Below are 16,876 nucleotides of genomic sequence, written 5' to 3'. Positions count from 1 at the left end.
TAATTGAAACACATTTTTTTTAATTCATGCAGTAGAGGGTTAATGAAGGCCAAATATCAGATGGGGAAAAATGTGGGTGCCAATGAAGGTTGGATTTTTGGAAGAATCCAATGTGGTACATAGCTTTGTTTTGCGGAAGAAGTCGTGGCCCGGGATTCACAAACGTTGTTGCCGTTGATATAAAAGTGGATTGCTCCTGGCATAACCATCGTGTCAGATGAGTGGCGTGCCTATAGCCAGCTGAGAAATATGGGCTACACTCATTTGACAGTCAACCACTCCCAAAATTTTGTTGACTCAATGACAGGAGCACACATACAAAACGTTGAATCCATGTGCCGTTGATATAAAAGTGGATTGCTCCTGGCACAACCAACGTGTCAGATGAGTGGCGTGCCTATAGCCAGCTGAGAAATATGGGCTAGACTCATTTGACAGTCAACCACTCCCAAAATTTTGTTGACGCAATGACAGGAGCACGTTGAATCCATGTGGGCACGATTGAAAGCCAAATTCAAAGTAATGTACAGAAAGTCAAAGAGCCTGAGGCACACTTACATGGCAGAATTTATGTGGTGCAAACGGTTAAGCAAACAACCGTTCAGTAATATTATTAGGCTCATACGCCAAAAACACAATATTTGTTAAATTATTTGAATTATTACTAATTAATTATTTTTAATTTTATATTGATTATATGTTGCCCAGTGTTTTAAACAGTTTTATATACTAACTTTTGCAATTTTTTTTACTTGGTATAATTTCCTCATTTTTGGAAGAATCCAATGTGGTACATAGCTTTGTTTTGCGGAAGAAGTCGTGGCCCGGGATTCACAAACGTTGTTGCCGTTGATATAAAAGTGGATTGCTCCTGGCACAACCAACGTGTCAGATGAGTAGCGTGCCTATAGCCAGCTGAGAAATATGGGCTACACTCATTTGACAGTCAACCACTCCCAAAATTTTGTTGACTCAATGACAGGAGCACACATACAAAACGTTGAATCCATGTGCCGTTGATATAAAAGTGGATTGCTCCTGGCACAACCAACGTGTCAGATGAGTGGCGTGCCTATAGCCAGCTGAGAAATATGGGCTAGACTCATTTGACAGTCAACCACTCCCAAAATTTTGTTGACGCAATGACAGGAGCACGTTGAATCCACGTGGGCACGATTGAAAGCCAAATTCAAAGTAATGTACGGAAAGTCAAAGAGCCTGAGGCACACTTACATGGCAGAATTTATGTGGTGCAAACGGTTAAGCAAACAATCGTTCAGTAATATTATTAGGCTCATACGCCAAAAACACAATATTTGTTAAATTATTTGAATTATTACTAATTAATTATTTTTAATTTTATATTGATTATATGTTGCCCAGTGTTTTAAACAGTTTTATATACTAACTTTTGCATTTTTTTTACTTGGTATAATCAAAATTTCCTCATTTTTTCGTTTATTTTATATGCTATCCAAAAAATTTTGTTATATGCCTAAATTATACGTGCAAATTATAATATACGTACAAATAACGTGTAATATACATACAAATTATAATAAATACGTGTAATGCGTACAAATTTCAGTAGGGGCTTATTTTCATCTCTATTAGAGATAGTGAATATAGACATACGTCGTAGTTCTAAATATAAACTTTTGCCCAAAGAGCCCTTGAGCTCATCTGTACATATTATGTCGTATGAATTATTCTTTTTTGGCAAACATTTTACATTCATGTTTTTCAATTTTAAATTCAATAACATTTAAAAAAATAATTTCTTCAAAAACCCGTTTTTCCTTTAATTTTTACTTCACAATTTGCGGAAAGATCTATTTAAACTATTAGTTGACGTAGAATAAGAAACTGGGCTATGACATTTCTCATAACGGGAGTCAAGCATTTAAATTTAGGTTATATTTTGATCCAAAAGAGTGGATTGCATTGTCGAGCACTTAGCATTTTTAAATATTCAATAACATTTGTAAAAAATTACCCAAAAATTTAATTTTCTTTTTCAATGTACATTATACAGTCGCAAAGCAATGAACAAGTAAGCTGTATCTTGTTCAAGTATTAGTTGCACTGTGGGAGGAGCTTATGAGTCTCTTTAAACTGTTGACATAAACATTACTGGAAAAACCAGTTTGCAGTCTCTGGGTTTACCCAACACTGATGATCAGTCAACATAAAACAATTATTAAAAGTCGGGAAACACAAGCCAACCTATTTGACCATTATACTTTTCATTTTTTCAAAATAACTTAAACCTGAACATCTGTTTATGAACATTTACTAGCTTTCTCCTGAGCCAACATGAAATTGCCATCTGGTCATGATTTTATTGCAAACAAGCCACTCAGCCAATCAGTCTGACCCAAAACGAAATATAAAGAAATAAATAAATTATTAAACCTTACTAGATTACTTGCTTAATACATCGACGACTGTTGTGAAATAGATTGCCACATCTCATTTTGCTAATTTTTATTTTAAACTTTTGGCACTCATAGCACAAGGCCTAAAAAACAAACCGCTAAACATTTAACAAGCGATACATTGAAAGTCGAAAAAATCAAAGTTAGTTAGGCAATAGTTACCAACCTGGCCCTCATCTTTCGTCTCTTTCTCTTCAACCTCCTCATACGCTTCTTTCTCCACTGCAAAGTTGAAAAATTATTTTAATTTTTACTATATATAAATTGCAATGTTTGCATTTGATGTATAAATGAGAAACTAACTAATGAATTGTTACAAAATCAAAGTAACTTTAATTTTAAAATTCAAACGACGTAACTTAAAATTAATGTTTACCTTAGCTCGCATTTTACAACTTTATCTGCGAGATAAAAAAAAATAAATCAATATTAATAAATCTGAAAAATTGTTTAGATGTTTTTTGCTATATAAATTTAAAAATTCAACGAAATGAACGAAGATTAACAAGATCGAATTAGGAACAAGGGTCAAACTAACCAGGCTGAACAAAATAAAGAATAAAAAGGAAAGATACCGGAACCTGACGTTGTGATCGTTATTTGTAATTTTAGGGATGTACTTTTTAATTCATAAAAAAGTTATCCTAATATTCTAATTTTAACTACATTTGTAGTTTTTTTATTTATAAATTTATTTTGTCTGTAATATAAAAATTTTAAATAAAAAAATTTTAAAAGTTGAAAATTTTTTTAATAAATTTCATTCCACTTATATATTGCGAGCGCATACTTTAGCAGTCGTGGCCGAGTGGTTAAGGCGATAGACTAGAAATCTATTGGGCTCTGCCCGCACAGGTTCAAATCCTGTCGACTGCGTAAACTCTGCGCCTTTTTCAGACTTTTCAAAGTCTGATAAACAAAACACGAGAAAATTGATGAGTAGGTTATTATTTCAATTCTTTTTAACCTCACACGATGATGAGGATGAACACTGGATGGTGTCAATCAAAATCTGATGACAATTATGATGACGACGACGAACATCAGACAGGTGATGTCAATTTAAATGAACATCAGACAACGATGATGAACGTCACACGTTTTGACTTTAAAAAATTATTTACATGAAGTACAACGGACTTAAAATCAAAATGGATTCATGGTATTGACGTCCTACAACTCAACAAAATCAATTAAAGACCCCAATTAACTATTTAAATTAATTACCAAATTAATAAACTACCTGAATCGTTATTAAATTTACGGAGGTGTAAAGAAATTTCACTTTATTTTAATAGAAAGTTAAATAATGAATTCTACAACATTTTAAAATTACTTTCAACAAGACACGTCAACTGAAATTTCTTAAACAAAAATATAAAATAAAACATTCCACCTTTCGACCAGCAGACGAGATGACAAGAAATACGTTACAACTAGCTCCTAGGTTGACGAACGCAACTTTTAAGTAACTTTTAAAAAATTGCCCAGCATACCTTACTTTTCGATAGGAAAATAAATAAGAAAACTGACTATATCAATTAAAAATAGCAAACTAATAAATTAATTAAAAACTTAAACAAATTAGTTAGAAAATTTGTTAATTAACGCACAGTCAACGCGGAAATAGCGCTTTATAAGCTAATTGATTGATAGATTGATGGAGTTTCAACGCATGGGACAAGAAGTGGCTGCTCTTTTGTGTTCATTTGACCTTACAGGAAGCGAGAGAAACGCATTTATTGCAATTTGGACAGGGAATTAACACGTGTGACTCGCAGGGTCTAAAGGTAGAACTTGATGACCCAAACGACCCTGGCCAAACGTTCAACCTCAAGTACTAAAGTTCAATTCTTATACCAAACATCCATGCAACTAACCGTAGATAGTTGATTTTTTGCGAAAAATTTGATATAAAAATCTGTTTAAAGTATACAAAAACATAAATTAAACAAAAAATGTAAATTAGAAATACCTTTAAACATTCTCTACGAGAATCCAAACTTTAAAAATAAATCTGGCGAACTGAATGAATGAATAAATGATCGATTGATTGATTGATCGATCGATTGATTGATTGGAAACAACGTATAATAAATGGATGAGTAAAAGTTCTGCGCTTGGTGAATCATCCACTCATAAATGAGAGACAACCTCAATCTTCACAGTCGCTAACTACAACCAACTGAAAAAAAATTCCTACTCGATAATAATCATGAAAGACGAGCTTATGTATAAAAAAACATCTAGATCTATTTATGCAGATACACGCACACAAACACACACACGCACAAACACACATATTATTTATTTACACATGCGTTAGATATATACAACAAACAACAAAATGTTAAAAGTTTGGTGGCACAAAACATTTAAAATTCTCTTAAAAATAAATTACCAGGAAATACCAAAATAACATCTGCCCCCAAGAACCACCCATTCACACCACACACACACACATCCACGCCACCCACCCATCCACCACCACACACATCCACGCCACCCACCCATCCACCACCACACACATCCACGCCACCCACCCATCCACCACCACACACATCCAACACAAACATCCATCCACCACCACACACATCCACCACACACACATCCACCACACACACACATCCACAATGCACATCCATCACATACTCACCACACATCAAAAACAAATTTCCATTAACAGACAGAAAGAAAAGAATTAAAAAAATTAAGTACAGCAAAACAGAAAAAAGAAACAAATACAAAGAGACCAGAAAAAAATTTAGGTCATCCGGAGTGTTGGCGCGAGGGACAGGCAGAGTCAACCAATCACAACGCAGTGACCCAATTCAGCAAAAGTAGGTCATATTGATACGAACGAACGGAATAATTACACGCAAGAAGGTCATCCAGTTGGGACAGTGTCTACAAAACATGCACCTGGTCACTGTCATAGCTCGTCATGCATGTAGATGCCCACCCTCTCAGAAATTCTCTTGCAGCCGGACATGGAATATAGCTGGACAGTCTGTGGTGTGGTGTGGTGGTGAGGGTTTGAAGTGGAGCTGTGACGTTGTGGAGTGGAGTGGTGATGGTGAAGTTTCAGAGTGATATTGTCAGGTGGTTTGATCATTTACCAACTTGGTTTGAGCTTAAGATGTAATTGGTCATTTAAAAAATTAATTAAATATTACAAGATCAATTATTAAATTAACTAGTTGAACGTTTAACCGACAATAATTTCATTAAAAACTATAACGTGCCACCAGCCACACCACCACCACCACCACCACCACCACCACCACCACCACCTAGTACATGCTATAGTACACCACCACCAACAACAACACCACCACAACCACCAGACAGACCTCAGGCCAGTAGTGGAGTTCATCGGCCACCAGGTTGATGACCTTCTCGTCTGCCTCTCTGCCCTTCCTCCTAAACTCATCCCTGATGCACAGCTTCACGTGGTGCCGCTCCAACGGTAGGAAGGGGATGAAAGCGGTGATGAGGTTGGATTCTATCAGTCGACCGTGCCACAAACCACCTGCGTGTGTGTGCGTGTGTGTGTGTGAGAGCGTGTGTGAGAGAGTGTAAGTATGTTAGTCAGTAAGTACGTGTGAGTGGTGTGTGTGTTAGTTGTTAGTGTTGTGGAGTGTGCGAGTTTGTGCTGGGTGTGAGTGCACTGACGCCCAGCCACATGCAGGATGATGTGTTTTGAAACAAAAAAGTTGACAATCCATCCGTCACCACCATCATCACCGCCACCACAACCACAAAACGACACCTTTAACTTCATTGAATGCACTTTTAGAGATTGCCATCTGCACGCTGTGCAGGGTTATCTTCTCTCGGTCGTGTGAGGCCATCCAGTGATCGTACGTCAGCTCGTTGATCACCTTCCCACCAGTGTTGCTGGGTGGGTGTAGGCATTTGTGGGCTTTTATACAAACATATTTAGGACGTTTAGTGGTGGTTATGAATGGTAAACAATAGCTGCTAAAACCTTGTAAATTTGAAAAGTTTTGTAGTTTTTAATTGAAAACTTTGGATGTTTCATGAATAAAAAATTCTGTCTGTATGTGTATATGTATGTCCGTCTCTATGTATGTACGTATTTAGGCAGAAGCTGAGAAGTTTGGACTCACGGAAAGTATAAAAAAACAGAGGTCCTGCACCAAAGCTATCCTATCTCATCGGATTCTAACGTCGCCGTAATGGTCGGTGGTGTGAGTAGAGCCTCTGGAAAGAACGAGATGTGACGCTGGCTACTAAAATATCAGCCTACAAAGTAGTTGTGCTGACATCATTGTTATATGGTTGAAAAACCCAGACGGTCTACAGGCGTCATATCCGCAGACTCGATCAATTTCACGAGAGATGTCTCCAAGTCGTTGCTTATTTAAATTGGGAGAACAGAGCGCCAAATACGACTGCATTGGAGATGAGTGACATCATGGGTATTGAGGTCTTCTGATGCAAGCCCAGTCTCGTTGGACAAGTCGCATTATTCGCATGCCGGTTGCAAAAGGTCCAAAACGGGTGTTTTTCGGGCAACTAGCTTCTGGAGCCCCTCTTGCAAGTGGCTCAAAGATTCAAGAATGGTTTGAAAGAGAACTTGAAAAAATGAAGACTGTACCCTAAAACCTTAGGTGTTGTTGCCCTTGGACGCACAGAGTGGAGGGGCAGTTCACAAACTGCTGTTTCCACTTTCGAACGGACACGCATCACAAAAGGAGGCGGCGAAAGTTAAGTGGCTCAGGATGGTAGCGACACGGGTTTTGAGTTTGAGGGGTTTTGTGATCGCAGGTGTTCATCATTTATATAGCGCCAATTATAATTCAAAATTCACATTGTATGCATGCATGCATGCATGCATGTATGTATGTATGTATGTATGTATGTATGTATGTATTGGGTTTAATTTCAACTAGCAATAACTAGCAATTTCAATATGGTATTGCCTCTGCGCAAAGCAAAATGTATGTATATAGGAATGTATGTATGGAATGTTTTCAAATACTTTTTTCCGAGTACAAGTACCTATGCCTCAAGTAAAAGTACTATAGTTCAAGTTCAAGTTCTTTTATCTCAAATGCGAAAAACAAACAACAAAGAGAACACTAAACAACAAAACAAATATATAACTTCTGTTTCAAGTCAATAAAAATTCAATCAGGTATATTATTACTAGGGATGTACCGGATTTAATTTTTCCGGAGTCGGACTAACGAAAAACAAATTCGGCCAGAGCCATAGTAGCAACGAAGGAAGATCTGCCACAGTGCATTTTGTTACAATTTGTAAGCTTCATTAGCTTACCTACAGTTTATCTCAAATCAAGCATAAAACCAAAACCTTGTTGAATTACACCCCTATCAATAAATTTACTGAAATTTAATAGAAATTAAATTAATACCTCTTACTCAATTTTCGTATATACTATGACTATCATATGCAAACATACACGTGAGAACAGACATACATTAAAATGTACTCGCCTAATCAAAACATGTGCGATTGTGCACGCGCGCGCGCGCGCGCTCCACATATTAACATATTTTGAAAAACAACTTTCTTACTCTATACCCTTGATGTTGAGTGTTGGCGTCTGTCTGGTCATTCAAATGTAATTAAGGTATAATCAAGATAGTCACATCAATCAGATGATCCCAGCCGAACAATTGTAGTTCTTCACGCTTCTAACCATTTCACACACACATATACAATACGTTAATTAAACAACACTTACTAACGTGTTCACATGTAGACAAACAAATGTACAATGGGCCAACGTAGAATACATGAGTGTATATTTAAGCTTAGATGACAAAAACTCCTGCTTAAATGTAAAATCTGGCTCAATTTTGATCTAGCCAACGTAGAATACATGAGTGTATATTTAAGCTTAGATGACAAAAACTCCTGCTTAAATGTAAAATCTGGCTCAATTTTGATCTAGCCGTATTTGGAAAAATAGCCAAAATCTCAAAAACCATATTGAAATTCATTGATATGATTAAATTGTTAACTATAATTTTGTAAATCTTTGTGATGTACAATAGTACATCCACGATGTACTCGAAAAATTTGAAAAATTTCAAGTAGAATACATGAGTGTATATTTAAGCTTAGATGACAAAAACTCCTGCTTAAATGTAAAATCTGGCTCAATTTTGATCTAGCCAACGTAGAATACATGAGTGTATATTTAAGCTTAGATGACAAAAACTCCTGCTTAAATGTAAAATCTGGCTCAATTTTGATCTAGCCGTATTTGGAAAAATAGCCAAAATCTCAAAAACCATATTGAAATTTATTGATATGATTAAATTGTTAACTATAATTTTGTAAATCTTTGTGATGTACAATAGTACATCCACGATGTACTCGAAAAATTTGAAAAATTTCAAGTACAATGAAAAGTATGAATCTGAGTACTTAGATGTACAAATACTTGGATGTCAAGTGCAAGAACTTGAAATTGATACTCGAGTAAAAGTACCACATCACTGATGTATGTATGTATGTATGTATTCAATCCACTGTTACACATTAATATCGAGTAATAACAACTAAAAACCTTAAAAGTATGAAGATGGCTTTCCTGTAGTCAAGTCCATCAATCTCATGGTGGTGATCGAGGTAGGGTTTGATGGTGTCGATCAGTCCCACAGGCATCTTGTCCATCTCATCGAAAATGAAGAGAGCCCTCTTGCACTGGCTCACTTGAATTCTCACTGATTCCCTAATCATGTCCTGGAAAAGTTGATGACAATATTATGGATGAACAGTTTAAAGTTATCTGATTACTATTGCTACCATAGAAATTATTAATTGACTACACAATAGACAATAATAACAGGGAAACAAATAAGGGGAATGAATGTATTATTCAATCAATCATTTAATTATTAATAAATTGTGAATGAATACCAACCAGACCTCATATTGATGAATTTCACTGGCATGTGGAAAATGATGACTGGCCACGAACAACTTTACATTCCTTGATTTCCTCCCATCAAAAAATAGATTTCTTGCGATAATTTCACTCACAAAATTCTTCCCGGATCCGCTCCAGCCATGGAAGCTGAAAACGAGAGCTTTCGAGGGATTGTCAGTGTACATGTGGCCCTTCAACATGCTGACCACACTTTTTATGACCAGGTGCTGGCCGTGAAGATCTTGTGTCAAATCGTGTATTAAGCCTTTTTCGTGTTAAATAAAAAATTTTTTTAAACCAATTGGAACATCTGACAAATTAAACAAATTTTTCAAAAATGTGAAACCATCTATAAATATTTTGTCTATGTATTGTAAGATGAAAGTTAAATGCAAGTAAGCAGTATCTTCAATTGTTTGAGCAGTGTGTTGTTGTTGAGCAGTGTGTAGACAACATTGCTGAGTCTGCTGTTTTCTAAACCCAAAAACAAACTTAAGTTGAGTGTAAAATTTACAATGTGAATGTAGAATTAAAGGAGGTTTATTTTAAAGTGATTTAGTTAGTATGAGTCAGTTCAATTTCACAGCTATTGGTTGCTTTTTATAGTATATTTATAAGGATTCTTTTCTTCATTTATATCACATATATTGCAAGTTGTATCCTGAATTTAGCTTTAAAAAACTACCCTTACTGCTATTAATATTAATTTACTTTTATGGTATGATCTAAAAAAAAGGTGTTTTGGTGATTTAATTTTAACAGTTTAACTCATGTCTCATACAAAACGAATTTATATTTATTTCCCTTTTGGTTTCATCTCTTCTTCATTTTACAACAAGAAAAGAGGGAATGTTTTGTTTGTGTAAGTAAGAGTTAAATTCAACTATTAAATACTAGTAGGATACTACACAAATAATTATCATATTAATTATTTATTATTAAAATATTAAATACATAATTCTTATTGTATTCCTATTACTACCATGTGAAAACTCCAATGAAAATGTAGAACAGTAAGATGTCGCCATGGCGTGAAGCACTGAGGTATGATGATAAAATTATTTAAAAAAATTTGAAACGAAATCATGAACCGGTGGTGCACACCTGATACGTTGAATTTCAATTCACCACAGCATTCTCTAAAGCAGGTTTTAAAATTAAAAATTGATTTCGGCCAGTTGAAAATACTATCGAAAAATCCTTGCAAGCAAAATGAAGGATTAAAATTAGCGAGAAGAAATATCACAAGAACGTGCAAATGAAGTGGTGCAGTCATTTTGTCATCCGCTCTTTAGAAGAATAAACTTTAAAAATAGACTCAGAAATTTTCACAACTCCATTTCATTTTCACTATTGTGCTAAATGTGAACTTCTATTTGTAAAGATAAAAAACATTTTAAGAAGTTGTCATCATTGGACAACAAAATGAAAGCAAAAGTCTGTTTTGAATTAGGCTTGAATTTAACACTAAATACAAAAAAATGTTTGATAAATTTTACATTTTGACATAAAATATATAACAGGTATAAGTTGGTATACATGTTATGCATTTGTTATATATGTAACGCAAAGATATAGCTGGATTTTCGTGATCGTATTCTTCCCATATAAAACTCTGTTACAAGAAGAAAAAGCAGCAGTGACATGACACACTGGATATGTTCTATGTAGACGAGACAGCCTAAAAAAATTTATAAAATTACAAACATATAAGCAGCAGGCAAGCTCAAAAGTTTCGTGGTCTAAGGTTTATCTTTATTTCTAGCGAGTTTCTTTCTTTTCAGATTAATAGTGTTGCTAGAAATTCTTTTTTCATCTGTGTAGAATAAAAATACTTTTGCCTTTTATTGACGATTCTACTCGTCTCTTCTTGTTACTTCTTTGGTTTTATCTAGGATTTATTATTGTAACTCGCTCTACTATGGTCTTCCTGATTCTAGTTAGGTATATGGGTAGTTATAATAATCTGAGTATATACTTTATTTCAACTATTATTTAAATAATTTAACTGTTTTGTATATGTATGAGTGTATTTATATATATGCATATGTTTACTACTGATAATTTAATTAATATATGTATATATGTATGTGTATGTTTATATAAATACATTTTGGGTTTAACTTTTCACTAATAACCTATTTCTTCTAACAATTATAAAAGTGATAAAAGGTGGTCGGACTAGATAAACTTTTTTGTTTTTTTTTTCGATCAACCTTATAATTTTCTTCTATTTATGTAATTTATTGTTGCATAAATTATTTGAGATTATTGAATAAAAGAATTTGATTTATTGATTGATTGAACGATTGATTTAAATGAGTTAAAAGTTAGCTGATGTTGTTAACTAACCAAAATGTTAACTAATGGAAATATCAGATGTGGGTGTTCGACACATGATATTATTATATCCATTATGTCCATGGTTCGACACGCCAGCGGTTAAGCAAAAATTTTAATAAAAACCCAATTTGCTAATTCGTCAATATATTACCTCACGTACATGATCCGTATACGCCAAATAAATACACATGTAGAATAGGTAATACATGGTCCAGTTCAATTTCAAACTTTTTTTTACGTCTTTGTCATCTTGCGTGTTGTTTTTGTTTACACGATCAATTGAAAATACAAAAGATTGAATTAAAGAAGAAACAAACTAACAAACAAATAAACTGTAAACATAAATAACTTGAAATAAATAAATAAACAAACAATTAGTTAATTAACATAAAATTTTAGGATGAACATGTGATGCACCAAGTTGTGGCTCGAATATTTTTGAATCTTCAATCAGCAATAAATATATGCTTATTTTCATAATAATATATTTTCAATTTTAAACATCTAAAAGCTAATTGAGCAAGTTTTTAACTTTTGGGGTACATCACTGGAGACAGTGACGTCAATGCTTATGTCATTGAGGCCTTAAAAATGGAGTTGGACTGAAGCTTTTTGAAACCCTGCTCCGTTTCTTCATGCTTTGAGAGACCTATAATAATAGGTTCTTGGGTAAATTAAATTTCTTATAACTTCTGATTTTTGCGATAATTTAAAAGCCCTATAACTGGATATTTTTCTAAAATGCTTAAATTTTCAAAAATTCATAAATACTACTTAAAATTAATGCAATGGAAATCAATCTATCATTCAGTTTATATTAAGTCCAATTTTTAAAAATACATTTAATTCTTTAAAAAAAATTAACATTACAGGATCGTTCTTATTTGACAGAAATTTAAAGAAATATTGCAATGATTTGGCTCTGCAATCTTTTAGCCATTGATAAAAATCATTCATTTGAATCAGCGCAGATGATAATGATAATTGTTCATGGATTGTTAGGTATGGTTGACTCGTTGAAACAGAAACGGGATTTTGATCTGGAGTACTGCGACAGCGTCTGTGAGACTTCCACTTGCTCATATTCCAACTGTTTCTTCAAAGAACTCAACAACGAGATGCCAAAGATAATGCTGAAGTCGCGTTCAAACATATCTTTGCAGTTCTTCAATGCTTACATTGAAAGCATCAAACCAACTTTTTTCCAAAACCTCCACATGAATTCCTTGACAATCGTTGACTGCGAAATTGTTGACGATGCTCCAACTGATTTGTTCCAACACGTCGAATTTTTGGAAAAAATTGAAATAAATGATGACAACACGCTAGGAAAACTTTTTTGGGCCGATCCAAAATTTACAGAACCTCTGCTTGACAAGATAAAAACCTTTGAACTTTCCGAAAACGTACCTGAAAAGTGCACTGAGGATTTTTTCATGGTTTGTCATTTTGGTTCCTGACAAAATTAAAATTGCTACGATAAACTTATTTATTGACAATTAATCAATTGTCATTCATTTTTTCAAATCATAACAGAAATTCACTCATTTGATTCATTTCGTTTTTAAAGAAGACATCGACAATTTCGATTTTTTGGAAAATTTCCAAAGAAATTTAAAAATAACGTTTCAACATCTGAGTTTCGACATTGTTTTCAAGTGTCTGAAGTTGGTAAACTTGCGCAAACTATTGAAAGGCATCGTTTTCGACAACATCGACAATCTGCTGATTGATACGAGGCACATTAGAAGATTCAGAAAATTAAAGATAATAATTATCAGAGAATGTCCAAACGTAAAAATTGATGAGAAGATACTGGAAGACCTGCCTAAATTGGAAATAGAAGGACTACCTGAACCACTGCAGACGAAAGTGTACAATTACAAGCCAGCGAGCGCATGGGGCGGACCAGCGACGGTTGTGGACGCCTACATAACCATCATCGAAAAGTCGCTACGCTTAACATGCGTCGTCAAAGGAAAGTTCCCCATCGACGTTGTCTTCGTCGATCACACTGGAGTCGAAAGTCGTTACCCGCAGTTCATAAAGAAGCCCAGCTACAAGGTCACAAAACATTTCACGAATTATTCAAGGACCATGATTAGAAACAGACATCGTTGCTATGCAAATAATTCTTACGGAATGTCTGACTCGATGGTATTGAATTTACCCGAAGCAAGTAAGAAGTCCTCATCCAAATCGTGCGCTGTCGTGGCCTCCCTCGCGTTCATCCTTTGGCAACTCTTCCTAACTTGTTTCTCTCGTAACATCCTTGATCGACTCTCAGCCGCGAATAGTTTCGACGCACATTATTATTTATTATAAATGTACTTTAAAGGAAAATTACACTTTATTTTTATAGATATTAATATATCAAATAAATGGTTTCAAATAACAATTAAATGAATTATTTTATAATTACTTTAGCTGATTAGACATTTGATAATTAAAAATATTTCATTTTGTAATAAATCATTTGATTCATTTTCTGTAAGTCAGTTTAACCAACAACCATCATCTTAGTAATTACAGATTTGTTAGCTTTTTTGCGCCAGTCCTATCATTTCATCGTTCTACTTAAATCTTTTATTCATCAATTAATTAAATTAAAATCTATAATTAATAACAAAATGTTACCAAGACATCACCGTCGAAGCTGCATAGCTAGCTAATGATCAAAATCGACCAGACTCAACCCAATTGTCAACCATGTTGTGGCTGAGTTTGTGTTTGAGAAAACACCGAACCATGAAGAGCAGTGAGCGGGAGAAGAAAAGAAGAGTATTCGTTTGGATAGGCTGGACCCGTGTTTCGTCCATACCGGGGACTCATCAGAAGCCCGAATACCTATCAGAATGGTTATCGCAGTTTCTTATAAAGCCCGCACAAATCACTTCGTTAGCTCGTTGTGTTTTATTTATTAGTCTTTTAGTTGCTAGGATTTCAATCCGACAACCACATGGATCAACTCTCAATCGAAATTTTAGTATGTCAATCAATCAATCATCAATCAATCAATTAGCTTATAAAGCGCTATTTCCGCGATGTTCAACAGCGCTCCTCAATGAATTTTGAAAACAGATAGGTCTTGAGATCCGCTCTGAACTTCGCAAGTGATGGAGAAATAGTTAGAGAAGTAGGTAGAGAGTTCCAGAGAAAAGGACCAGAAAATGTGTGGCATTCGAATATTGTCAATGTTCAGTTTATCAATGAAAACATAGTGCAAAAAAAATGTAATCTTTGGAAGACAATTCGTTTGAACAAGTGACAAAACTACTAACTAGAGAGTTGGACTATGGCTTGATCAGACCAGATAAGTTAAGTCCATTGCCTTACATTTTCGTAGCAATGCTTTCTGAAGTTATCTACTGAATCTTCCACGATCGCGTCGCTTGAGGTCAGTTTTAATTTTGTATTTTGCCCCAAATTGATGTACGTACAATTATCCTGAAATAGCCCTTGAAAAAATTTTAAATTAAAACTTCTGATTTTTAATCTATAATAAATTGTTTGCAAAAAGCCGAAATTTGGAAATTGCGTAATATTTAATGTTTTGAATTGAAACGTGGTCTTAGTATAATTTAAAAAATTAAATTCGTTATAAATTAAAAAATTAGAAAAATATTTACTGTACCTACAGGCTGCATCCAAAGTAAGGATAGTGTAACATCAGTTAAAAAACTACTCGCAGACATGGATGGGTGACATGTGGGTTGGATGTCGAAACCCCAACCAATCCATAAAATTTCACTGAAGAACCAAATGCTGAAAAGATGCATTTAAGAGGCGTTTCAGCTAATTCATAGACGTTTAATAAAAACAACAGGTTTCATGGTTTGTACATTGATACATTGACCAACTTGTTTTCATTCAATAGTTAAATAGTTTCCGGACATCTCCATCCTTTTTTTATTATTCTTTAAAAATCAGGATCTGACAGACGCAGAAACTGTAACAACATGCAAGGCAGTAAAACAAAATTAAACAAATAAGTGAGAAAATAAATGCAAAAGGTGAGGAAGAAAAATGATAAAACATGAAAAATAAAATATGTTAGAATAAAATAAATAATAAGAAGAAGAAAAATAAAAGAAAAGTAATTGACGATGGAATATAAAATGAAGTAACGGCAAATTGATAGACTAGATGATGACTTAGTGAGTTAGTGAGGTGATCGGTAAAAGTGAGGTGATCAATAAGTAAAAACTAGTTCAGTAATGATAAAGTTTTTTTAAGTGCTAATATGTTTGAGGTGTCTTGCGATGAAGGTCTTTTCCTGGTATGTAGATTGGGTGACGACTTGATAGTTATGTTTGCGCTGACGAAGGTTGTGTGTTGTAGTTTTGATTGGTGGTAGTAGAATCGTTTAACCGCTTGAGTCATGGAGGAAATAAAAACAATAGTTGTACAAAAAGCGTTTTGTCCTTCTTGCTATTAGAGACTAGAAGCAATATTGAATAAAAAAAAAATTTGTTAATATATTACAAGCTGCTGTAGAAGTATATTATTTAAAATATACATTAGAGCAAATAACTTGCAAGGTGTAACATGTTCAACTTTTTTAGAACCTCGGCATCTGCAACAATCACAGCACCAATGTACCAGAGTGATAACAGCATATCGTCGTTGCAAGCTGTTTATTTTATATCTGAGCTCATCTAAATGTTTCTCTTTTCAGTCAAGAATAAATGAGATAAATTATCATAGAAGCTTTCATCTGAAATGTATCTTTTGCGAAACAAACACAAGGGCGTTAATTTTCCATTGAATGTTGAAGGCAAAACTCTTCCCTTGGGTCAATTTCGTAGTCCATTTGGAATGTTCTATTATTAATAAAAAGGTGATGACGAACCCGCTGACGTTATTAGTTGCAAATGGTCTTTGTTTCAGTGATAACCACAAAAATTGTTTCGATCAGATTTTTGGAATGAAATCCTTCCTTAACTTAAAGTGGAGGCAATTGTCGCCCTCCTTCAGTAGATGTCCCTCAGACACACACAAATCATTTAATATATTTTGACCATGTAGGTATATATGATTTTGACATTTTCCTTTATGGAACTTTATAAAGCAAAACAATTCTTTGTACAGAATTGAAAATTAAACTTGTTTTGCTCCATATAAAATATTTCATAAGATATTTAAGCCACTTGTATGCCAAATA

The 16,876-nt window shown here is 34.2% G+C and overlaps 2 protein-coding genes across 2 annotated transcripts; one reads left to right on the top strand and one right to left on the bottom strand.

Annotated features, from left to right (window-relative positions):
- Positions 1–5,370: 5,370 nt before the first annotated feature.
- HELRODRAFT_86403 (hypothetical protein) lies at positions 5,371–9,623 on the bottom strand (the record flags this gene model as incomplete). Its single annotated transcript, XM_009027800.1, has 5 exons — positions 5,371–5,448; positions 5,792–5,970; positions 6,211–6,338; positions 9,007–9,182; positions 9,369–9,623. Coding segments are annotated over 5 exons (816 nt in total), but the record flags the coding sequence as incomplete, so codon positions are not given.
- A 3,000-nt stretch (positions 9,624–12,623) lies between these two features.
- On the top strand, positions 12,624–14,037 carry HELRODRAFT_178998 (hypothetical protein; the record flags this gene model as incomplete). The annotated part of the gene is made up of 2 exons (XM_009027863.1): positions 12,624–13,151; positions 13,249–14,037. The coding sequence occupies 2 exons, from the start codon at positions 12,624–12,626 to the stop codon at positions 14,035–14,037; spliced, it is 1,317 nt and encodes a 438-aa protein (XP_009026111.1).
- Positions 14,038–16,876: the final 2,839 nt, after the last annotated feature.

The sequence above is a fragment of the Helobdella robusta genome (assembly GCF_000326865.2).
Source record: "Helobdella robusta unplaced genomic scaffold HELROscaffold_51, whole genome shotgun sequence".
Classification (NCBI taxonomy): domain Eukaryota; kingdom Metazoa; phylum Annelida; class Clitellata; order Rhynchobdellida; family Glossiphoniidae; genus Helobdella; species Helobdella robusta.
This window is presented reverse-complemented; position numbering and strand designations above follow the sequence as displayed.